Here is a 25,940-nt window from a genome sequence, read left to right on the forward strand (position 1 = left end):
TCCTCTTCCTCCACTTTCTTCATCTTCTGGAGTCTGAGAGGTAAACCAGTGACACTGGAGACACACACACACATACATACACAGTATAATAAACTCAGTCCTGCCTCTCAACTTAGTAACTTCTTATTAGTTTACATGACTTTAACTACAACCATGTGTGTTTTCTAGTCATCACAAAGAGAAACTTTGACTCTGGTTTAAATCCAACAAACAGACTTCAGATAAACATGTGTGTGCTTCTTAACTTTGACTTCTCTCTATTTAGAGGCAGCAGTGAGTCACGTTACATCACTGTGAGGACGCACAAACCAGGAAAACAACAACAAGAAACTACTTGTCTGACGTGTGCTGTGAAAACCCCAAATGGTAAATAAATATTTATATACAGCTTAGTTATTGTTACTAAGCTGTATATGTAGTGCCTACGTCTGCATGACATGTTTCTTTTTCCTCCAGGCTACAAACATATTTACCACTATATTACAACCCCCACAACACTGCACATTATGACAAAGAGTAACGTTTAAACAGTGACGATCTGAGTCAGACCATACTGTCAAAATACGCTTAATAATATATTAAGTCAGACGTTTGTGGGGGGGGGGGGGCTGATAAATATGTTTGGATAAAATGTTATTAAATAAAATGTAACCTGGATGCGAAAACATATCCATCCCGACGCGAACTGTATCTGTCTTTTCTCGAAGGTGGCTGGTATAGTGCTCACTTATAGAAGCATATTGGGTAATATGTTGTGTTTGTTTGTGAATTTATGATGAATCTGCAGCTGTTGCTCTTATTTACTGAACATATTTTAAATGCAGCCTCATTATTCATAGTAATTTCACCTGTTTTGAACACCTTCGTTTTATGGTACGGACTTTTTACATCGCTGTGAGGACGCAGAAACCAGGAAAAGAATACAAGGAAGCTACTTTTGAAGACGTCAAACTGTGTGATTTCATATTCTTTTGAGACAGTTTAATCAACAAAACAATGAAACAAAATAACCAGCAGACTGACAGTAATCATTATTTGCAGTCCTGATATTAACACTCACCTGTCTCAAAGTTGCCGTTTCCCTCCTTTTGCACCGCTGACTGTAAAATGACATTTGCGTCTCCTTCTAATAATAATAAACTTTTTGGGCGGTTGGCAACCAGCTAGGTGCATTTACCGCCACCTACTGAACTGGAGTGTGAAACAAGTAATAGTCAGAGCTATATACTGTATATATTTTTTAAAAACCTACAAACAAACAAGCAATACCTCACCCTATATCCTATTTCCTATCATGTCCTTTAAATATTTATTTAAAACACCCAACCCTTTCTGTGATATACTCCCTAACAGATTCCCTAATGTCAAGTCCAGTTTTTCTTTTTCCAGCACTTCAACTTCTGTCGTTCCTCCCTGTACTTATTACACTCCAGCAATACATGTTGAACTGTTTCTGGTTGTGTGCATTGTGAACAAGTACAGAGGATTTTCCCTATTTTATTTAATATTTGAGTCCTGTGTGTCCTGTCCTGAGTCGAGTTATGATAATTTCTTCACTCCGGTTCCTGCCCCCTATTTTACTATTTCTGTTTGTATATTATAAAGAAGTCTTTCTGTATCTTTACTATAATAATCCAGATAACCGGATTTGACCTAGTCCATGCTTAGCTGTATTTCTCTATTTATTTGTTTGATTTTTTTATGATTGTTTGGCTAATATGTCTTCTGCGTCATTTCCTTAAACTCCTATATGGGTAGAAACCAGAGGAAAGAAATACCCACACCTTTGTTAGGTAATCTATAGTTGATATGTCCAGTAAAAGATCTTTCCTGCATGAATTCCCTGATTGAATATTTAGGGCCCGAGCGGTGACTGCAAGTCGCCTGGCGAAAGCCCTATTGAAATTGTAATGTTTATTATTATTATTATTATTATTATTATTATTATTATTATTATTATTATTATTCCGACATTTCGTGCCCCAATTTCGCCCCTTTCCCAAATGCGAAAATGCTTATACTTTTGCACGGACGTCCGGCCTCATCCGAAATTCGATATTTTTGGGTGGTCGCACATGGTCGACGCAGAATGGCGGAATAGCGCCCCCTACAAAGTCCAAAAATGCCCATAGGGAATTTTGCTAACTTTGTCCTATGCTCAAAAATTCGGTACACATATGTATTATACCCACATATGCAAAAAAGCCTCTTGACCTCATGACCTCAACCCAACAGGAAGTCGGCCATTTTGGTTTTGATTTTTCCCGCCTAAAATTAACTCCTACCACAGCGTTCGCCCGATCAAGTTCAAATTAGGTACGCAACATCTCCAGACCTAGCTGAGCTTAAGTTGTGCTCTGCGCATCCGTAGGTCAAAGGGCGTGTCTGCCAGGGCTCAACTAACTTTGGCGTGCTCGCCATGTACATACGAGTGGCTCTCACGCCCACATACTTCATCCAATCAGCTTCAAACTTGCTGGACATGATGATGGCTCCGCCCTGAACGTCCCGATATATTAACTTCCCACGTAACTCATAGCGTCCCCCGGTGGTAACAGGAAGTTAACTAAGATTCATTAAAATACATAGTTGACCCCATCAACTTCATTCAGAACCAGTTGGTGAAGCTACATTATGAAGACTGTGAAGCTACGAGTAATGGCGTCCGTGTGGCGACGCGGCGACCATCAATTCCTCGCCATGAAAATACGTTTGGCTTTTTGATGGCTTTATTGAACTCGTATCATCATGAAAATTGGTACACAGGTCCAGGGTGCCGACCTCAACGTCTCCATTCGCTCATAGGCGATCTCACTCGTGTCGCCCCCTAGTGGAAACAGGAAGTGCCATATTTTACATCATCATTGTGCGATTTCCACAAAACTTCACATGTGTAATCACTGTCCCACCCTGAACGCAACCGCTTGTGTTTTGTTACACTCTACTGCCCCCTGGTGGATGAACCATCAACCTCTCATAACTCCTTCATGCTTTGTCCAATTCACTCCAAACTTCACATGACTGATGAGTGGCCGCCCTGAACACACCAGACCACACTAGACCATATGTGTAACTACCTGGGACTGCCCCCTACTGGATGAACGAAACATTGCATTTTTGGCCTCCTTCCAGGTTTTTTCTCACTTTCTGCTTCACGCCACAGCCCCGCCATGCCTCAGGCCCCGCGGTGGCATGGGTGAGCGAGGGCCCGCCATCGCCGCTTGCGGCTTTAATTTTAAGTGTAATTGCGTTGACTGTTATCTTCCACCCACTGTAATTTCCCCTTTGACTTTTCTATATACAAATTGTTTTAGTTATTAGTGGTTATCAAATACAACAAAGACTAAAATGAATAGTCATGTTTAATCTTTATTGAAATAAATGAAACAGAACAAGTCATAAATGTGAAGCAACAAACATTCTTACATATTAAATGGTTTGATCCATCGTCCATATTTCACTAAACACTAAATTCTTTGATCAGCCCAGTTTCATTCAGATAATGGATTAGACTCCCTAACCTGACGGTAAATACATTCTTTACACTCATTTATTCTACTCCAAGCTTCCTGATTTCTCTCTTTTTAATGATTTTAGTTCTCCAGAGTATTTATGGCAGTGAAACATTACAGGCTCCATTGATTCCTCTATTTGACAGAGGTCACATGATCCTGATGGATGTTTGTTTCATACATCAAACTACTAGCTTACTCAATTCTTGACCGGCCAACATGGAGTGCCAATATTCTATGATGTGTGTGAGGAGAGGAGGCTGTTCTGTGTGCTTTTTTTTAACCACTGCCCGATCAGGAAAGTGAGCTGCTAGATTTATTTACTAGATTTATTAACCTGACGTGGTTTTTTAGTTGCTTCTGGCAATCAGACAAGCTTTATTGTTGAACTAGGCTTTGTTTTCCACCACCAACACCAACACTCTCAGTTAGAGAACGGGTGAAAAAAAGTGTAAAGGAGACCCTATGACTGAGTTTGTTTAGAGGCCCAAAATCAGTAAATCAGCCTCTGATCATGTCAGCTGCATAATGAAGGGTATCTCTATAATATTTTATAGGCTTTATTATTTCGGCTGCTTCAAATAGCAGCAGAGCTACAGCCTGATATTTGAGAGGAGGATGCAACTGAACAATATCTGTTTATATTGTTACAGTGTTTTTACCTTCATGTAGAGAACAGAAGTTAACTTGAGGTGTAGCTGAAAGAGGAGCTGGACAGTGGAAGAGAAGATGCTCTTCATGGAGAGGGTTTACAACATGTGTCTGTACAATATGAACAAAATGCAGCATTATTACAGGCTGTTAAACCATGTGGCTGAACCAAGACAATTTCACCAGCTCAGTCAAATCACCTATTATTTTAATGAACATATAGTTTTTGTTCCATAACCTTGGTAAGTTACCTGTCTGGTTACCTGTCTATACACATAATATACCAAATTACCACTGTTTAATATTTACAGCTGAGACTGTGAGAAAACTACAACACGTGATCATTATTTCTACTTTGCTGCTCTGACTGTGGTAAAACAGCGACGTCTCACTCTCTCCCAGCAGTAATCCTTCTCCTGCTGAAAGTCACAGTCAATTCTCTTCTGCTTCATTCATTAGTTTTAGTCCTCGTTAACTCTCAGTGTGATTCTGAGACGCTTGATAAATATGAGCCCAGGCTCAGAGTCTGACTTATAACACCTGTTTTTATCTTTATCTACATCAAACAGCTCATGTAGAACAAATCTGTAAAGTGCTGTCTTCAGCTAAATCCAGAGATAACTGTTCAGTTTGTAGTCAGTTAAGAGACTTTAGTGAAGATGATAAAATCCAGATCCAGACCCCAGATGGATCATCAGGATCCAGCTGATCCTCTCTCAACACTCCTGGATGTTCACTCTCACTCTGACAGAGATCATCACCAGCTGATGAGAGAAGAAGAAAGAACAGAGGTGATAAATGAGTGTTTAGTGAGACTCACTTCATCAGCTGTCAGTCAGTGATGCAGCACATCCAGTATAAAGAGCAGCAGGGACTTCAGTCCTGTTCAGACCAGAAGTGGAACAGCTGTGCAGCGTAGCTTGCTTCCTTTCAGCTCTCATGTTAACGTGTTGGAGTGAACACACTGAGCTCCAAGCTCACACACCTGCACACACTTTTACTATCAAGTGTGTTTCCTCTGCAGATTTCACTCAAGTACACAGAAGAAATAAAGTGCTGAGAGTCATGAACACATCATTACTGCAGAAACAGAGACATTCACTCATCAGTTTACTGATGGATTTACTGCTGATACATGTCAACTCTTATCAAAGTTTAAAGCTACAGAGTCTCTGTGGGATATGAAGATGTTTCCTGCTGTTAAATCATCACATGCAGCCTGGTCGCCACAATTGTTTGTTTCTACAAACCAAGAACATGTTGAATCTATACGTTTCAACAATATGAATCATATCAACATTTGACAAGTGATGTAGATCAGATTTGATGGTGTGACAGTTTGATGATGAGGACCACTGTCTCTATACATCTTGTGAGGCTGTCAGCTGTAATCCAGCTTTATTTCCTGCAGACATCAACACAACAACAACAGTCGTCTTCACATCAACTCAAACACATGATCACAACAAGCTTCTGGCTCATCTGATTGGCTGACTGTTCTCTCTCTTTCTGTCTTTCTGTCCAATCCTGAAGCCTGTCACCATTCTCCTCTCACAGCTTCACTGAGGAAAGCAGCATTGAGAAGGTTGGAGCTTCACCAGGAAATACTGGATCTTTGCTTTCATTCTGACTGTTTAATACAAAACTGCTGAAACCAGCACAGACTGATTCCAACTCTCTACTGACCTCAGAAACTCCAGTCTGCAGCGTGGACTCCTCTTAAGATCAGACAGCAGCTTCACGTCTGAATCCTTCAGGTTGTTTTCACTCAGATCCAGATCTCTCAGATGGGAGGGGTTGGACTTCAGAGCTGCAGCCAGAGAAGCACAGCTGATCTTTGACAAACTGCAGCCCCTCAATCTGAATAAACAATAAAATATGTCACTTTAAAATACAAAGTTCATGTTTGAAATCATTCAATGTTTTATTCATCATTGCCTTTAAGCTACTGTAATTACTATAGTACCAGCTGCCTGGAAGAAAAATAAGCCTCACCTGTCTTTTCACTGTGATGAGATTTATCATGTGTAACCTTAATCTTTGATGTTATGATGATGACATTAACTTACACTACAGTTCAAAAGTTTGGGGTCACATTGAAATGTCCTTATTTTTGAAGGAAAAGCACTGTACTTTTCAATGAAGATAACTTTAAACTAGTCTTAACTTTAAAGAAATACACTCTATACATTGCTAATGTGGTAAATGACTATTCTAGCTGCAAATGTCTGGTTTTTGGTGCAATATCTACATAGGTGTATAGAGGCCCATTTCCAGCAACTATCACTCCAGTGTTCTAATGGTACATGTGTTTGCTCATTGGCTCAGAAGGCTAATTGATGATTAGAAAACCCTTGTGCAATCATGTTCACACATTTGAAAACAGTTTAGTTCGTTACAGAAGCTACAAAACTGACCTTCCTTTGAGCAGATTGAGTTTCTGGAGCATCACATTTGTGGGGTCAATAAACGCTCAAAATGGCCAGAAAAAGAGAACTTTCATCTGAAACTCGACAGTCTATTCTTGTTCTTAGAAATGAAGGCTATTCCATGCGAGAAATTGCTAAGAAATTGAAGATTTCCTACAACGGTGTGTACTACTCCCTTCAGAGGACAGCACAAACAGGCTCTAACCAGAGTAGAAAAAGAAGTGGGAGGCCGCGTTGCACAACTGAGCAAGAAGATAAGTACATTAGAGTCTCTAGTTTGAGAAACAGACGCCTCACAGGTCCCCAACTGGCATCTTCATTAAATAGTACCCGCAAAACACCAGTGTCAACATCTACAGTGAAGAGGCGGCTGCGGGATTCTGGGCTTCAGGGCAGAGTGGCAAAGAAAAAGCCATATCTGAGACTGGCCAATAAAAGAAAAAGATTAAGATGGGCAAAAGAATACAGACATTGGACAGAGGAAGACTGGAAAAAAGTGTTGTGGACGGATGAATCCAAGTTTGAGGTGTTTGGATCACAAAGAAGAACGTTTGTGAGACGCAGAACAAATGAAAAGATGCTGGAAGAATGCCTGACGCCATCTGTTAAGCATGGTGGAGGTAATGTGATGGTCTGGGGTTGCTTTGGTGCTGGTAAGGTGGGAGATTTGTACAGGGTAAAAGGGATTCTGAATAAGGAAGGCTATCACTCCATTTTGCAACGCCATGCCATACCCAGTGGACAGCGCTTGATTGGAGCCAATTTCATCCTACAACAGGACAATGACCCTAAACACACCTCCAAATTGTGCAAGAACTATTTAGAGCAGAAGCAGGCAGCTGGTATTCTATCGGTAATGGAGTGGCCAGCGCAGTCACCAGATCTGAACCCCATCGAGCTGTTGTGGGAGCAGCTTGACCGTATGGTACGCAAGAAGTGCCCATCCAACCAATCCAACTTGTGGGAGCTGCTTCAGGAAGCGTGGGGTGCAATTTCTCCAGATTAACTCAACAAATTAACAGCTAGAATGCCAAAGGTCTGCAATGCTGTAATTGCTGCAAATGGAGGATTCTTTGACGAAAGCAAAGTTTGATGTAAAAAAAATCTTATTTCAAATACAAATCATTATTTCTAACCTTGTCAATGTCTTGACTCTATTTTCTATTCATTTCACAACGTATGGTGGTGAATAAGTGACTTTTCATGGAAAACATAAAATTGTTTGGGTGACCCCAAACTTTTGAACTGTAGTGTATCTTGTAGTTAATAGTCTGTTGGGCTTTTAAATTGGTTTTCATTGGAAAGCAGTTAATCTAATGTAATGCCAAATTCAACATTAAGGTCATTAAATGTATCCACTCTGGTACAGATAGGGAAATGGAAAAGGAGAAGGGGAGGTGAGGAAGAGATGGAGAGAGAGTGTGGTTGTTTATATCTCAGTTGTATAGGCTATCTTTTTTTTCTTAATTTATTAAACAGGTACTTTTTTATTTCTACTTGAGTAATTTTTATTGGGAGTACTTTTACTTGAGTATTGATTTTCAGTACTCTACCCATCACTCATCACTTGCAAGGGCTTCATCATTATACACATTTAAAGAAACATGAATGCTATCCCATAAAGCCACACATGGACTGTCAGTAGCTGCTGTTTCAACTTCATCACTTTGAGCACAGACAGCAGAAACTGAAAGTGTAGAAAAGGCCCCAAAGTTACATGTTAGATTGTTAAGTATTGTTATGTTCTATGTCTGATAAGCTGTCAGTGTAAATGACTCTTATAGTGGTCTTTTAATAATAATTTCATCCAAGACTTTATTTTCCCTTTAGTTCCCTTAGACATCCACTTCCTGTAAGCTTTTATTTTGACAGTGCGTGTTTTAAATGTTTTGGATCCTTTATTTTGAAGCCGTTCTCAGTGAAACAGAGTCTGTACCTTGATATAAAAAGGCGGTAAATTAACAGTGTGGATGAAAAAGTTATTTTTGTGATAAATTCTATCTTGAATGGGAACAAGGTATTTTGTGTTTTGTTGTACTGTATTAATGTATTATATGTAATATATTTATGTTTAGAGCTATTTGTTCTGAATTAATCTGTAACTGTAAAGGTAACGTTGAAGGTAGCGATCAAATTATTTTTGCTACTTAAAAACCAGTTCAATTTTACATACTGTTCATAACTGACCAGCACAAATATAAATGAAAATAATGTGTTAATCCAATAAAAGACTAATTCAGCTAAATAAAATAAATTGAATTTTACTTCAAATTACTTTTGTCACTGTGGAGAGGAGGAGACGGAGGCACAATGACAGAATACGCACAGGACAGAGTTTTTCCAACTGTGTTAATCATTTTGGAGTGGAATATTTTTGGTTTTACTAACAGCATTGACTTCGTCACAAATACTCTCCCATATGTCGGTTTCTCTAGTAATATTTGTTTTTGTTATAAGTCAATATATTTGTTAACCTCTTCCACTAGAACCTGATCACATTTCATTTTGCGCTTGCAGCTTATGCCAGTGAACTGACCCCAGATTCTCTAGTTTACAGTCTGGAATCCTCAGAAGATCAGACAGCAGCTTCACGTCTGACTCCTGCAGCTTGTTGTAGCTCAGATCCAGCTTTCTCAGATGGGAGGGGTTGGACTTCATAGCTGAGACCAGAGAAGCACAGCTGGTCTCTGAAAAACTGCAGCCAAACAATCTGAATAAAGAATAAATGATGTAGATTAAAATCCATTTATAATCCAATCAGATGTGTTCAGGTTTTAAATGTAATTATCTATATTGTGTGTGTGTGTGTGTGTTCTGAAGGATCAATATCAATGATCAGACATTATTCATTAAAACACATACAGAATATAATAAAGAAATATTTCTCCATCATCAAGTAAACTTGATCAGTTTCAAACAGATATTAGTTGAGAGGATCTTCTGTATACAGATGTGACTCTTTACCAAAAATTATAAACATTCATTTACTTTTATAACTAACAGTGAACATTTTATACAGTTTCTTTAAGAATCAGTTATCTTTTATAAAAACATACTAACCTGTAAATTACTGAAAGTATAGAAAAAATTAACTTCATAGATATAAGTTATGTATGTAAATGAATTAGTTTCAGTTGTGAAACATGAAGATCAACAATAGTAAGAGACAGTCAGTGAACTTACTGCAGAGCCTCCAGTCTACAGTCTGGACTCTTCAGAAGATCAGACAGCAGCTTCACGTCTGAATCCTGCAGCTTGTTTCTACTCAGATCCAGACCTCTCAGATGGGCGGGGCTGGACTTCAGAGCTGAGACCAGAGAAGCACATCTGGTCTCTGACAAACTGCAACCCCTCAATCTGAATAAAGAATAAATGATGTAGATTAAAATCCATTTATAATCCAATCAGATGTGTTCAGGTTTTAAAAGTGATTATATGTATTGTGTGTGTGTGTGTGTGTGTGTGTGTGTGTGTGTGTGTGTTCTGAAGGATCAATATCAATGGTCAGACATTATTCATTAAAACACATTAAAGAATATAATAAAGAAATATTTCTCCTTCATCAAGTAAACTTGATCAGTTTCAAAGAGATATTAGTTGAGAGGATCTTCTGTATACAGATGAGACTCTTTACCAACAGATGTGACTCTACTGCTACTCCCTCACTTTGGTTTGAGTTTTTGGATGTGTGGATGTATGAGCGCTGCCTTCACCCTGTAATTGTTTGTCCTGAGCGATGCTCTCATTGACTACATTAAGGGGTCCGGTGGTCACCAGGTTCCTGACTACCAATTTCCTGTCCTGAGGATGTGTGACCCTTGTGTGACATTATGTGTATGTAAACGTATGGCTTATGGTTATTTACCAATGGCTGCATTCATAGACTGGTATGTTTGACCAATCACAGATCATTTCTTTGTTCCTTCAGAAACTATAATAGATTAGGTTTGTTCTTTGCTCAGTGATATGAGCTGATGTCACTCTGTGTATGCTGTCTCCTTATTGGACAATAATTATTTTTTAATCTTCAACCCAGCAGTGTGTGTGTGTGTGCGTGTGTGTGTGTGTGTGTGTGTTCAGTTGTTAAACATTAAGATCAACAATAGTAACAGACAGTCAGTGAACTTACAGCAGATCCTCCAGGCTACAGTCTAGACTCTTCAGAAGATCACACAGCAGCTCCACGTCTGAATCCTGCAGCTTGCTGTAGCTCAGATCCAGATATCTCAGATGGGAGGGGTTGGACTTCAGAGCTGAGACCAGAGAAGCACAGCTGGTCTCTGACAAATTGCAGCCGAACAATCTGAATAAAGAATAAATGATGTAGATTAAAATCCATTTTTAATCCAATCAGATGTGTTCAGGTTTTAAATGTGTAGTTCAACATTACTATGTCCTCATCAATGAGCAGGGCTCCAGACTGCGACCATTCTTTGAGACAGTGTGAGTGTTTTTACAACTAGGCGCTCATGTGCGACCTGCAAATGGGCCGACTTTTTAAAAAAATGTCATGTTGGAAAAACGAGGAGTGAGTCCGCCAGTGTGTGTGTGCGTGTGTGTGTGTGTGTGTGTGTGTAACAGGGTTTTTACAGATTAATGTTCATCAAAATGTATTTCTGTATTAATTTAGTATTCATTTTATTATGCTATTTTGTTGTTGTCATTCTCATTTTCTTGTGAAACAGGTTAACATTTTATGTTTATCTCTGCAAGGCTCCTTTCTTTTTAAAGAAATTTTTTTTCTGGCATAGACGCCTTTATTTGACAGTAGAGAGACAGGAAATTACGGGAGAGAGAGGGGGGTGTGACATGCAGAAAGGTCTGCAGGCTGGGACTCGAACCAGGGTCCTGCGTATGTGGCATGCGCTCTTAACCACTCGACCACCTGCGCCCAGGCTCCTTTCATTAGTTGCGACTGAGCGCCCTCCTGTGGCCAGTGGTGGTAAATATAATGACAGTAAAACGTCAGCTCGTCTCTTTACCCACTGCTGACGATCTGAAATCCTGAAAACAGCTCTGTGACTTCCTCAAATATTAAGTTATGAAACTGCCCTTACTGAAGTTAAGGTTAAAGTTATTTGAGTTTTCCTGTCACATTTTGTGACTATCAGTGAGATACTGTTTTATTGTCATTTCTTTCTTTTCTTCCTTTGAGTGAAGCTGTGCGCAACTATTGTAATATGGTAACTGCTTCAGTGTGTTGATTTCATTCCTATTTCAATGTGTAGTAAAGGAGCTGTATGGTATATTTGATCATCACCACCAGCCACACTGATGTGTGTTTTTATCTAACAGCTGTGCTGACCAATAAATATGCTGTGAACCTGAGAGAAGTCATAGAGTCTTAACCTCAGTCTGCTGAGGTTAAGCCAAAATAGAGAAGGTCACACACGCGTGTGTGTGTTGTAAAAGTGAATAAGCAGCAAATGGTTGGTTTATCATTTTAATAGATGACTGTGAAGTAAGATCACTGTTTTTACCTTGTAGTTGTGCTGTCTTGTGGAATGTGCTCTTTGTTATTTTTAAGAAGTCTACTGCTACTTCCTCACTTTGATCTATGTCAAGATAAGTTCTGAGTTTTGGGATGTGTGGCTGTATGAGCGCTGCCTTCACCCTGTAATTGTGTGTGTCCTGAGTGATGCTCTCATTGACTATATTAAGCGGTCTGGTGGTCACCAGGTTCCTGACTCCCAATTTCCTGTCCTGAGGATGTGTGACCCTTGTGTGACATCATGTGTATGTAAACGTATGGCTTATGGTTATTTACCATTGGCTGCATTCATAGACTGGTATGTTTAACCAATCACAGATCATTTCTTTGTTCCTTCAGAAACTATAATAGATTAGGTTTGTTCTTTGCTCAGTGAGATGAGCTGATGTCACTCTGTGTATGCTGTCTCCTTATTGGACAATAATTATTATTTAATCTTCAACCCAGTGTGTGTGTGTGTGTGTGTGTGTGTGTGTGTGTGTGTGTGTGTGTGTGTGTGTGTGTGTGTGTATGTGTGTGTGTGTTTGTGTGTTCTCAAGGATCAATACCAATGATCAGACATTAATATAATAAAGAAATATTTCTCCAACATCAAGTAAACTTGATCAGTTTCAAACAGATATTAGTTGAGAGGATCTTCTGTATACAGATGTGACTCTTTATTAAAAATTATAAAGATTAATTTACTTCAACAACTAACAGTGAACATTTTCTACAGTTTCTTTAAGAATCAGTCATATTTTATAACTACACACTAAACTATAAAAACTGAAAATATAGAAAAATGAACTTCATAGATGTAAGTTATGTACATAAATGAGGTTCAGTTGTTAAACATTAAGATCAACAACAGTAACAGACAGTCAGTGAACTCACATCAGATTCTTCAGTCTACAGTCTGGACTCTTCAGAAGACCACACAGCAGCTCCACGTCTGAATCCTGCAGCTTGCTGTTCCTCAGATTCAGATCTCTCAGATGGGAGGGGTTGGACTTCAGAGCTGAGGCCAGAGGAGCACAGCTGGTCTCTGACGAACTGGAGTCCTCCAATCTGAATAAAGAATAAATGATGTAGATTAAAATCCATTTATAGTCCAATCAGATAGGGCTGCACAATTAATTAATTGAATTTTAATTTTGATTTTGGCTTCCCACAATCAAATTAACGTGATCAAGCGATATTGAAAATGTGTCCTCTGTCCATAGAGTGCTCCACATCAAAGCATTTTTTCCACTGCAAAGCAAATGAAGCGCTCCTTAGACCACTGTCTGATCACAGGCTGAAGTGTGAAATGACGTGTGAAAAATACATCAGATAGCAGTCGGTCGAGATAAAATTTCTAATCTAATAAAATGTCAGACACAGCACAGGGTGAGGAGCTTGTCCCTCGGAGAGGATCATAATCCGTTATTTGGAAATATTTTGGTTTTAAGGCAAGTGATGTTAAGGAAGAGTGATGTAGAGTTGTGTCAGCGCCACAAACCAACACAACTAACTTATTCCATCACCTGAAAACACATCAGAAACTGCAATATGATGAATGCATGAAGGCCAAACACTACAACAGTTGCTAAAGTGATTCATCCAACATCAAACGTTCATAGAAGTGAGTCTGTACAGCGCTTCACCGTATCCATCCAGCTCACAAAGACTCATCCAAATCACAGATGCAACCACATTTCATCTGGCCAAAGATATGTAAACACTGAGGATACTGAAGGCTTCAGGAGAATGGTAAAAACGCTGGACAGAAGATATGCTATCCCCTTGCACAATTATTTCTATTTATTATAATTATTGTAAATACTTTTTAAAAGATTTTTTCGGCACAGACGCCTTTTATTTAACAGTAGACAGACAGGAAACACGGGAGAGAGAGGGGGGTGTGACATGCAGCAAAGGACCTCCAACCGGGATTCAAAAGGGGGTCGGCTGCGTATGTGGCATGCGCTCTAACCACTCGACCACCTGCGCACCATTATAAATACATTTTAAATATTTATTTTTTCTTTTAAGAGATGCACTTAATCTTCGTGAATAGGAGGACCAATTTATTTTGATGTAAATATTTGTACATTAAGGAGCATTTAGATTTATAACAATAAATATATTTTTTGTCATTAAAATCAATGAATAACCGTGATATTAAAGCGACTCTTACCTTTCTTGCATTTCACACAGAACTTTGAAAAAACCTGAACAGCAACAACCCCTACTCCCTCCTATGTCCAACCCCTGCACTCTCTTGGCTGTAGTTCATCATACAGTGATATTTGGTTTCATGTGTTTATTAACCCTTACATACTGTTCATATTCTGACTCATAATCAGTCTAAACTAGTGCAGTACCCGTGCAAAATCTGTTTTTGCATTGCAGCTGCCAAAGCTCCACTGCCTTATAGCCTCTCTAACTCTGGTCCTTATAGCCTCTCTAACTCTGGTCCTCATAGTCTCTATAACTCTGGTCCTTACAATCTCTCTAACTCTTGTCCTTATAGTCTCTATAACTCTGGTCCTTATAGTGTCTCTAACTCTGGTCCTTATAGTCTCTATAACTCTGGTCCTTATAGCCTCTCTAACTCTGGTCCTTATAGTCTCTCTAACTGTGGTCCTGCGCTGTGCTCAGTGTGCTGTGTGAGAGGGGGAGTGGCCAGCGGTTAGAGCGGCAGCAGCTTATGTCTGCTTCTTTACCAATATATTTATCTATATCTTTTACATTTCTTATTCAAACAACGTCAACAAATCAATCGGATGAATGGTTCGAGAGATATTCGAATAACAGACAGACAGAAAGACAGTCGTTCCTGTAATTTATAGATAGATATTATATGGTCCAGGAGAACAATTCATAGAATATTATTTATACAACTTGTTTGAATGCAGATTGAATTTGTCTGATTAACGCAGGTCAAACTTGCACATTTGCATATATAAATGTGTTTCACCTGCACAAAAAATTAAAAAAATGATGCATTATATTTCCATTTTTATATATTGTGGGTCACATTAGGAAAAGTCTGGCTGAAAGGAATATTCACAGCTCCCACACATAAAAAAAATGAACCCTGAACAGTGTGTGAAGGTTCATTGACATCTCTCCCCCCCCCCCCCCCCCCCCCCAGGACAAAAGGCAGCCCCCCATGACATGTCATAGTTCTCATACTGTTTATAACTACAGACTAAACCCTACAGTACAGAAACTAAATATGGAAAAAGGAAAAAAGAACAAGTAAGTTATGTATGTACATAAATTAGGTTCAGTTGTTGAACATGAAGACCAACAATAGTAACAGACAGTCAGTGAACTTACATCAGAGTCTCCAGTTTACAGTCTGGATTCTCCTTAAGATCACACAGCAGCTCCACGTCTGAATCCTGCAGGTTGTTGTTACTCAGATCCAGCTCTCTCAGATGGGAGGAGTTGGACTTCAGAGCTGAGGCCAGAGAAGCACAGCTGATCTTTGTCAAACTGCAGCCACACAATCTGAATAAAGAATAATGATGTAGATTAAAATCCATTTATAATCCAATCAGATGTGTTTAAATGTGTAGATCAACATCACTATGTCTGAATCTATTAAATCAGCTTTTCTTCCTGTATTGGGTAGTTTAGTAGATGTGTGTATTTAAAACATGTTATTGGTGGCAGTAATCATTCCTCTTGTCCATACTGACTGTGAAGTGGTCTCTTCCTAACACAGCTACACTGTAGGAAATGACTTCATTCAGCTGAAGCTAATATGAGGCTTTGACAGACAGTAGATTCACACTTGAATATATATATTTAGAACTAAATTTGTTCTTTGAGTTTGGATCCCTCCACTGCAGCTCAGCAAGGAAACACTGAAGAAACACAAACATACGTACTTGATATGTGGATCTCAGACTGCTGAAGCCTCATAATAGTTTAACCCTTGTGCCCACTTAGGACTTTTTTTCCTTCTTTTATTTGTTCAAGAAGGACAGTGTACAGTAATGAACATTTATATTTAAAAAAAAAAAAAGTAAATGCACCCAATTGTAGGCAAAAGGCTAGTTTCCATTGGCAGTGGCCCTGCCAGAAGGAGCAAGGCCATGCACATAATCAAATGTATTATGTATCATAAATGTATCATGATCCTATTAATCACATAAAAAAAATTAATCATCAATACAATATACAATGTCCTGATAATCACATCAAATATTTCAGGCAAGTGCTGCCTGTAGTACAGGTCATAAATCCTGCGTCAAATAAAATTTCTCCAAACATGTTTTTTGTTATTTTACGTACTTATCATCACACTACTGTATGTGTATGTATGTGTTAATTTCTCCCAATAAGTTGATGTGAATTAGTTTTTTTAATCTATAAACACAGTCTGACCATCTCAAGCTTTTATTTCGGTACTTCCGGTTACCAGCAGTGTGAATTTGCATTTTAGCTAAATATTTAGTTTCACCCCGAACATTTAGATTTAACATTTAAGGTGCATTCAGACCAAACACAATGTTGCGCGTCGAGATTACATAGTAAATCAATGTAAACACACGATTAGACGCTAATTCGCGCCGGGCGACGCGATAACGCGCGAGTTGAATTTTTTTTTTTTTTTTTTGAGTTGAAAATTCTGAACTTTTGCCGCGACATCGCGTGACGCCGTGCCACTGTCGTCACTTACGTCATGACGTTTATCCCCTGTTAGCATAACTGGCTTTCCCTTATGAAGTTTTGAAGAAGAAAAAAAACAAAACAGCTGGCTTTCCCGGCATAGATTCAACAGTTATTTCAAGTGTGTTACTGTCAGTTGATGTGTGTCGCAGGAAATGGAAGAGCCTCAGGAGCCTCAGGGACACATATGAGAGAAAAGAGTAAGTGATCTCAGCCATGGTTGATGATTGAAGAAGCAATGTTGTTGTTATCTAGTGAAAATGGGCGGGCTCGCTACACGCGCGATGACGCAAATTTAACATTATGGTCACGCGTAGAAACTCGAGCGATAGCGCGACAGATTCTCATTTGTCAGACGATTTTGTCGCGTTCATCGCATTTGGTCTGAACGCTGCTTTAGATTTATATTTAACATTTATATTTATATTTAGCATTTAGATTTAATATTTAGATTTATATGTAGTTTTAGATTTAATATTTAGATTTAACATTTGACATTTAGGTGTAATTTAATATTTAGATTGAACTATTTAATATATTTCTAAGGTCACAAATATTGCTGTAAATGTGGTGAAAGGTGATGTTAAAAAATTCACACCATTTTTTAAACACTGTTTGAAACTAAATGTGGCAAAATGTTGATGTTATTTTCAGTGTGAGCAACTTTACAAACGGCGCCCCATAGTAATGGTCTGCTTGCTTCCAACACCATTTAAAAAAAGTATTGATATTTGGAAATTGACTGGCAGGCCTCTCATGTCTGCTCTGTGTTTGTTGTGAGTCTACCAGCATGCTGCGTGTGCTGCTGACGCATGACGTAGCACACGTCACAGACATAAAATTGAAGCAAAAAGATCGGCTCCATTATCCAATACCTGATCTAGTTGTTAGAGTCTATATCTGGGCCGATATAAATATCGGATCGGTGCATGCCTAATTGAAACCCATTATAACTACATTTTTGAAGTCCCTGCTAAAAAATGACTCTTTCATACATTCCTGTGTTCTGGGCTCATTTTAGAGCCAGGGCTTTTAGTATTTTAGTTTAGTAAGTTAGTTAGTTTTTAGTTTTAGCTTAACATCATTTAGTTGTATTTAGCTCTATGTGAGAATACAATGCAGTATTCCCCAGTCCTGCTCGTTCTATATTATGAAGCACAGCAGACCAATGAAACATGTGTTTGCATCCAAATGACTCGGATGTGTTGGTATGGGTGTCAGAGTGTGGTGTGTATGTGTGTATTGAAAAATAGATGTACGTGTGTGAGTGTGTGTACGCAAATGTGTGTATTTGCAGATACAAATAGAGAATTACAGGTCTGCATTTATACCATTATGTCTAAATCTCTCTCTTTCACTCATGCACCCACATATAGACACATGCACACACATGCACACCTTGTCGTCAAACTCAGCAGAATATAATGTATAACACTTCAAATGTGCTGTACATTTACTGTATACGTTGTTTAGCTTTGAAGGTGTGTGTGAGACCTGCAAGTCAATATAAAGTCTCCAGTCTCCTGTATGTGCAGTCTCCATTTGTATCTGAACATACACACATTTACGTACACACACTCTCACACAGACACACACACACATTCTCCCAAGGGTAAAATATAGTTAATTGATGTTATCTGTTATATGTTGTTTTTTTCATTTAAAAAATAGTTAAAAAAGTTATATGTAAACAAACTGAAACTTTAAAGGGTTAAAATCCTGAAAATGAATATTTGATATTTATTATCAGGACTGATGTTGGTTAAAAAAAATAATTAATTGAAAGTAGAAAATAATATTCATTTATAATATTTTTATGGCAGTCCTTTTACGCTGACATGTTAGTCCCTAAAGAACTCTGAGGAACACTTTTTAAGTGAGGCACAAGGGTTAAACTGAAGAAGTCATTTTTACACAGAACAAGACTGTGGATTTTAAATTCCTGAAACATTTTAATTCTACAGATTTGAAATAAAAGCAAATCCTGTATGAACCAAACATCTGAAACTTCATTGAAGGATTTTAAATTGAATATATAGAAACAAATCTAGAAAAGCTACAGTCAGTGAACTGACCTCAAAGTCTCCAGTTTACAGTTTGGACTCTCCAGTCCATCACACAGAAGCTTCACTGCTGAATCATTCAGGAAGTTGTAGCTCAGGTCCAGTTCTGTCAGATGGGAGGGGTTGGTCTTCAGAGCTGAGGCCACAACTCCACAATGAGTCTTTGTGAGATAACAGCGAGGAAGTCTGTAATGGCACATATATTACAACATATGTTATCATGAAAGAGGACACTTTATATTTACTTCATGCATTTGATGATGAAACAGTTTGAAGTTAATGAATCCTTTAATGAAAAGCAACAGCTGAGAAATAAACAGGAAACAAGAAGAGATTCATTTTATAGTACTAAGTCTCAGAATAGAGTTCTGTTCACTTCAGTATATTTCAGTTGTGTAGTTCCAGGTTTGTTCTTTTATTTGCGTTCTATTGCACATGATCATAACTAATGAAAGATTGATACTGAAGGCAGGTTACATAAAGCTTGGTAAGCAAGTTGTGTACAGATTGTTGAGAGCCTAATTGACATGATTAATTGTTCTTATGCAATGTATTTTACAAAAAATGTATTACTTTTTTGCAATTTTTTTTGCAACTGAATGTGTTTTTTGCAGTGTAAAAATGTAATGCTATACAGTCATCTCTTGTCATTGAATTCAGGTTACATGGGCTACGACATGCATATTGAGAACCTATTCAGGATGAGGAATGGTGTTTTTATGGACTGTATTTAATTACATTAAGTTTAACAGTTACTAAATGTGTTTGACATTGCACGGGTTTCAATAAATGCCTAGTGTTGTAAGGCCATCTCTTGTCTGAGCCTTTTCTATAAAGCTATTTTCAGGGGTTTTATTTTGAAATGTAAAATTTTAGAATCATTAGCTTCTAACAGTGTTATACCGTAAAGATCACATTACGGTACAGGAACAGTTTTAATAAATATTACAGTAATAAACCGTTTAAGGAGATTACAGTAGGAACCGTAAATTAACAGTATAACAGCAAACAAACAACTGACAGTATTATACTGTAAAGCTTATATTCTATACAGCACAGTACTGTGATATTGTTTACAGTAATTAACTGTTGTAGATTACAGTAGGGATACTGTAAAATAACAGTAAAGAGCAGAACTCTTTACTGTTATTTAACGGGAACTTTTCTTACAGTGTTTATTTCCATCCGTACAATAAATCAACTCTGATCCTGATCCACTTCTAAGACATCTGGAAGTCTTTTATTGATCAGCAAAGACAGTTAGTTTAGTTATTTGTTAAAATACAATGTTGAAAAAGATATGTACTGACAGTATTTTATATTTTCATAAGTAATTAACTAGTTGAACTTAGATTATCACTTCTGCTTTCTTTGTTGCAAAGCCAAAGGAGAAGAGCTTAGATATATGTAGATGCACACACACTCACTCCATTCTATAGACTAGATTTGTTCTTGATCTTTCATGAGTTGCTCTGTGAATGGCAATACATTTTGTTACTTAAAGTTATTCTGGGACTGCGATTTTCCGATTTTTGTAATGGTCTTAAAAATTCTTAAATTTAACTTGTTCAAACCTACAGGAACCCTGTATATATTATTTACAGAACTTGCTCATGTAATAATAACTTTACTGCATTCACTGATAACTGTTAAATACTGATATATGTTGTGATAACATGCTGCTATAATAAAACCTCAACCACAACCTCTAAAGTCCTTTATTTTTTTTACCAGGTTTGAATGATGCCTCCAACACTCAAAGGAAGACAAGTAGAAGAAATAAACTGTAAAATCCAACAATTACTAGAAATAAATAAAATAAATGGTTCATTAACTTAACAGTTAAAAACAACCAACTGAAAAATCAACATCTTTGGCACTCGCAACATTTGAAACAGCTCAAGAACATCTGAGACTAAATATAACTGATGTTATTTCAACTTTACACAAGTAGAGCACTATATTAACAATAATAAAAATGTTAGTCAGATTTATTTATTCAGCACGAAATCATAACAAAAGTTACCTCAATTCACTTTTCACATAGAGCAGGCCTAGACCGTACTCTTTAATTTAATTTATTATTATTATTTATTTAACTAATAATACTAATCTACCCTAAATTAATTATGTTAATCACATAAACTTACCGAGCCTTTCTACAGTTCCTCACAGCTGGGATCAGTCTCCATCGTCCCTCCCGCGATGTGTTGTACTTCTCCAGGTCCAACTCATCCAGAACCTCCTCTGACATCTGCAGCATGTAGGCCAGAGCTGAGCAGTGGATCAGAGAGAGTTCCTTCTCTGATCTGTTGCCTGACGTCAGGAACTCTTGGATCTCCTGATGTACTGAGAGGTCGTTCATCTCCATCAGACAGTGGAAGATGTTGATGCTTCTGTCAGGAGAGATAAACCGACTGTTCATCTCCTTCAGGTTGTTGATGGCTCTCTGGATGGTTTCTGGACTGTTGTCTGTCTGACCCAGCAGGCCTCCTAAGAGACTCTGGTTGGACTCCAGAGAGAGGCCATGAATGAAGCGGACAAACAGGTCCAGGTGGCCATTTTTACTTTGGAGAGATTTCTCTGTGGCTCCCATCAGGAAGTCATCCAGCGGTGAGTCACTGTAGTCTTCTCCCAGGAAGTCCTTTACTACCTCTGTATTCCTGCTGGTGTAACAGTGGTACATGTAGACTGCAGCCAGAAACTCCTGAATGCTCAGATGAACAAAGCAGTAGACTGTTTTCTTCTGGCGTTTCTCTGTTTTGAAGATCTGTGTACAAAATCCTGATAACACTGCAGCCTCTGTGACATCAAGACCACACTGCTGCAGGTCTTCTTTGTAGAACAGGATGTTTCCTTCCTGTAGTTGTTCAAACGCCAGCATCCCCAGCTTCAGAAGAAGTTTCCTGTCAGCCTCCGTCAGCTCCTCTGAACTCGTCTCATATTCCTCGTCATGCTTGTTCTTCTTCCTCCTCATTGTCTGAACCAGCAGGAAGTGTGAGTACATGTCAGTCAGGGTCTTGGGCAGCTCTCCGCCCTCGTCTGAAGTCAACATGTCCTCCAGACCTGTAGCAGTGATCCAGCAGAATACTGGGATGTGACACATGATGTGGAGGCTCCTGGATGTCTTGATGTGTGAGATGATTCTGTTGGACTGCTCTTCATCACTGAATCTCTTCCTGAAGTACTCGTCCTTCTGGGAGTCAGTGAAGCCTCGAACTTCTGTTACCCTGTCCACACATGAGGGAGGGATCTGATTGGCTGCTGCAGGTCGGGAGGTTATCCAGATGAGAGCCAAGGGAAGCAGATTCCCCTTGATGAGGTTCGTCAACAGCACGCTGACTGATGTCTTCTGTGTGACATCAGTCACGACCCCCCTGGTGTTGAAATCCAGTGGAAGTCTGCTTTCATCCAGGCCGTCAAGGATGAAAAGAACTTTACAGACAGCGAGCTTCTTTGCTGTGAGCTGTAATGTTGGATGGCATTCCTGGATCAGCATGATCAGATTGTACTGCTCATCTTTGATCAAGTTCAGCTCCCTGAACGGAAGCAGAACCAACAGACTGATATGTTGATTTTCGGAGCCCACTGCCCAGTCCAGAGTGAACTTCTGCACTGAGAAGGTTTTTCCAACGCCAGCGACACCGTTAGTCAGAACGACTCTGATGATGTATTTGCTTTGGTTGGGTAAGGCTTTAAAGATGTCGTGGCACTCGATTGGAGTTTCATGGAGGGTCTTCATCTTGGAAGCTGTCTCAAGCTGCCACACCTCATGTTGAGTATTAACCTCGTTACTCCTTCCCTCTGTGATGTAGACCTTAGTGTAGATATCGTTAAAGTGCGTTTCACCTCCTGGTTCATCACTTGTTTCAGTCACATTTTGACTTCTCCTTGTCAGATTGATCTTACATACATCTAAACCCTCCTGCAGATCACCATCTACTAAAAGAGAAACCAGGTAATCATGGAACATGTTAACATACATATTAAAAACCTTGTTTCTGTAAATCTGTTTGTACTTACAACAAATCAGTGATCAGATTTCTCCTCTACACTGACCTTATCCTCAAAGCATGCCGTTCTTATTTTATCGGTATTAGTGACAGAGACATGTGTTAGTCCTGACTTTGCTCTGTGTGTCTGAGTCAGAACTTTTCTTCACAACATGAACATGTCTGAACTTAACAAACAGTAAAATGTTAAGTGGTTGAAACCAACTTTTTTTTTGTTTGTTAAAGTTTTAATTGGACTTTAAAAACAAGAATAAATCTCTGTGACCTGCTGTTTCATTCAGCTGCTCCACTTTTCACTATCTACAGTCTTTTTCTCAGGACATATGTGTAGACATGGCAGAAAAATTGGCAGTCCACCTGGGGAAATAATAAACGAAAGTCTTGATAACCCTGATGACAGTAACCAATAACAGTTACTTTGTCGTGACCACCCTTGAGAATTATGTCACTGCTACCTGACAAGAGTTCATTCATGTTTTCAACCAGTTGCACCCACAATCTCTCAATAATCCAATAACGACCCCACAGATTACCCGTACAATATGAAACCAGCCTCCATTAAGTACTGTATGAGTCAGAGCTGCCAGTGTCTGTTGATCAGTGAAGGAGATATTGCCTGATTTACCTTTTGCATCGGTTCATGTAGTTATGTTTGTGTTGTTGTGTGATCTGTCTTCATGTGTATCTGTCTTTTTGCAGGTTGGGATGACTATTTGAAGTGTTTTTCAGTTTCATCCATTTTTTTGAGGGTCTGAAGTGTATTTCACATTGCAGCTGCCAAAGCTTTTCTGCCTTATAGCCTCTCTAACTCTGGTCCTTATAGCCTCTCTAACTCTGGTCCTTATAGTCTCTATAACTCTGGTCCTTATAGCATCTCTAACTCTGGTCCTTATAGCCTCTCTAACTCTGGTCCTTATAGTCTCTATAACTCTGGTCCTTATAGCCTCTCTAACTCTGGTCCTTATAGCCTCTCTAACTCTGGTCCTTATAGTCTCTGTAACTCTGGTCCTTATAATCTCTCTAACTCTGGTCCTTTTAATCTCTATAACTCTGGTCCTTATAGCATCTCTAACTCTTGTCCTTATAAGGCGCTTTTCCACTACACAGTTCCAGCACGACTCGACTCGTTTTTTTTTTGCGTTTCCACTAGGGATAGTACCTGGTACCTGGTACTTTTTTAGTACCTGCTCTGGTGAGGTTCCAAGTGAGCCGAGCCGATACTAAATGTGACGTCAACAGACTGCCGGCCACGGATTGGTCAGAGAGTCGTCACTGGAAGAGTCATGAGACGTCTCACACAAGAATCAAACCCGGCATTTTTAAATACGGGCAACAGCGTTACAACCATAGTTACAGCTATACGGCTCAATTTTCTTGCTTTGTGTGTGACAAAAAGCCATAAACAGCAGCAAGTACACAACTGCCTCAATGTCCTCTATTGTTTATGTGTTTTGTGTTGCATATAAAACGAAGTCACGGCAATTTCGTGGAGACGTGCTATTATGACCCCGTCCACGTTGAGTAGGTACTTTTTTGTAATGGAAAAGGTCTGTTCTGGAACCGTACCGAGTCGAGCCTAGCCGAGTCGAGCCGAGTAGTGCTACAACTGTATAGTGGAAAAGCGGCATTAGTGTTAATACTGCTGTCAGTGCCCCACTGGCTAAAAGAACTGGAGCTGTACCCTGGATGCTGCTCTGCAGTGGCCCACTACTCCCAGGGCCTGATTTACTAAAGGTTTGCATGTCTAAAAATGTGAGCAAACGTGACATCACCTGCAAAAAATGTGCAAGCTGATCTACTAATGCAGCGCACTGAGGTTTGCCTCTTTTAACTGTGCAAAAAGATAATACGTGCTGTCCATTTAGTAGTTTACCATAATGAATGTAATATGGGGCGTTTTAACCTCAGTGTGTAAAATACAGGGAGGAGAAAATGCAAATATGTTGTTTAGCACACGCATTGTGATTTACCAAACCTGAAGGTACTTTTGCTGATGGTAACTGCGTCTATAAATAATAAGTTTGAAGGGCAGGTATTAACCAGCTGTCACCATGGAACGAGGAGACGGAGGCACAATGACACAATACACACAGGACGGATTTTTTCCACCTGTGTTAATATTTTTAAAGTGGAATATTTGTGGTTTTACTAACATCATTAATTTTGCCACTAATACTCTCCCATATGTCGTTTTTTTCTGGTAATATTTGTTTTTGTTATAACTCAATATATTAGTTAACCTCTTCCACTAGAACCTGATCACATTTCATTTTACGCTTGCAGCTTTCTGCTCGTCCAAACTCTCCATTAAGACACAAAACCCTCATTTAAATACTGCTGTCTGCACCTGTTGTCATTTACACAGTTATTCTTAGTAGATCACCTGCAAAACGCACGCAAACGAAATGCGCAATCTAATGAAAATTAATAAAAATAAATAAAGATACAGGCTGTTGTAGCTGCTGTCTGGATGTAATGTCATGTGTGTCTCTTCCTGTGACTGACCTTCTGCTCCTGAGAGGATGTCTGACAACTCCTTCACCAGATCATTCCTGTTGATCTTCTTTAAAACGCTCTTCATCACCTCCACAGCTCCAGAAAATTCATATTTCTGCACCATCAGATCCACCACGTTCCGCCTCTCTGCATTTTCCAGGTGGCATTCTTGGATGGGTTTGATGTCGTCCACCGTTTCATACTTTAGGGACCACTTGAAATACTTGAAATCTTCATCTTTTAAATCATCCAGAAGGTTAAGAAGGTCCGCCTTCTTCATCTTGGCTCTCTGGTAAAATCAGAGAACAGATAAGAGAACAGTTGTTTCTGTCTGTCAGTAGAAACTCATTCTGTGTTTCTACTGAATCTGATTTCACAAAAAGCCCAGTTTGGCTGCAGTCAGAGAAACTCAAGAGGATCATCAATTAAAACGTTTGTGTGCCTCTACATGTTTGAGAACACAAATGAACACAAATGACATGCAGGCTGTTAAAATGCCAAATAGTAAAGAAATATTTCTCTATAACAGTTTATTTATTGTTGTACAGCGCCTGCGTCAGCGTGTCTCTGTCAGACTGAAGCTCTGTCACACATTAACATTTTATTCAGTTTGAAGCCAAAGTTTTGTGACACAC

At 38.9% G+C, this 25,940-nt stretch overlaps 2 protein-coding genes across 2 annotated transcripts in view; both read right to left on the reverse strand.

The window, feature by feature from the left end:
* Positions 1 to 3,356: 3,356 nt before the first annotated feature.
* Positions 3,357 to 25,585, reverse strand: LOC133999226 (NACHT, LRR and PYD domains-containing protein 14-like). Its single transcript, XM_062438416.1, has 10 exons — positions 25,315 to 25,585; positions 20,947 to 22,738; positions 18,854 to 18,982; positions 12,960 to 13,133; positions 10,722 to 10,895; positions 10,306 to 10,409; positions 9,776 to 9,899; positions 5,850 to 6,023; positions 4,456 to 4,927; positions 3,357 to 3,474 (listed from the first exon to the last, which is right to left on the reverse strand). The coding sequence occupies exons 1-9, from the start codon at positions 25,583 to 25,585 to the stop codon at positions 4,921 to 4,923; spliced, it is 2,949 nt and encodes a 982-aa protein (XP_062294400.1). The 3' UTR covers positions 3,357 to 3,474; positions 4,456 to 4,920.
* Positions 3,800 to 25,940, reverse strand: part of LOC133999045 (NACHT, LRR and PYD domains-containing protein 12-like) — a 72,971-nt gene continuing 50,830 nt past the window's right edge. Inside the window, exon 18 of the mRNA XM_062438158.1 lies at positions 3,800 to 3,849. The gene's annotated coding sequence lies outside the window, so the exon portion shown is untranslated. The remainder of the gene's footprint in view (positions 3,850 to 25,940) is intronic.

The sequence above is a fragment of the Scomber scombrus genome, chromosome 18 (genome assembly GCF_963691925.1).
Source record: "Scomber scombrus chromosome 18, fScoSco1.1, whole genome shotgun sequence".
NCBI classification, from domain to species: Eukaryota; Metazoa; Chordata; class Actinopteri; order Scombriformes; family Scombridae; genus Scomber; species Scomber scombrus.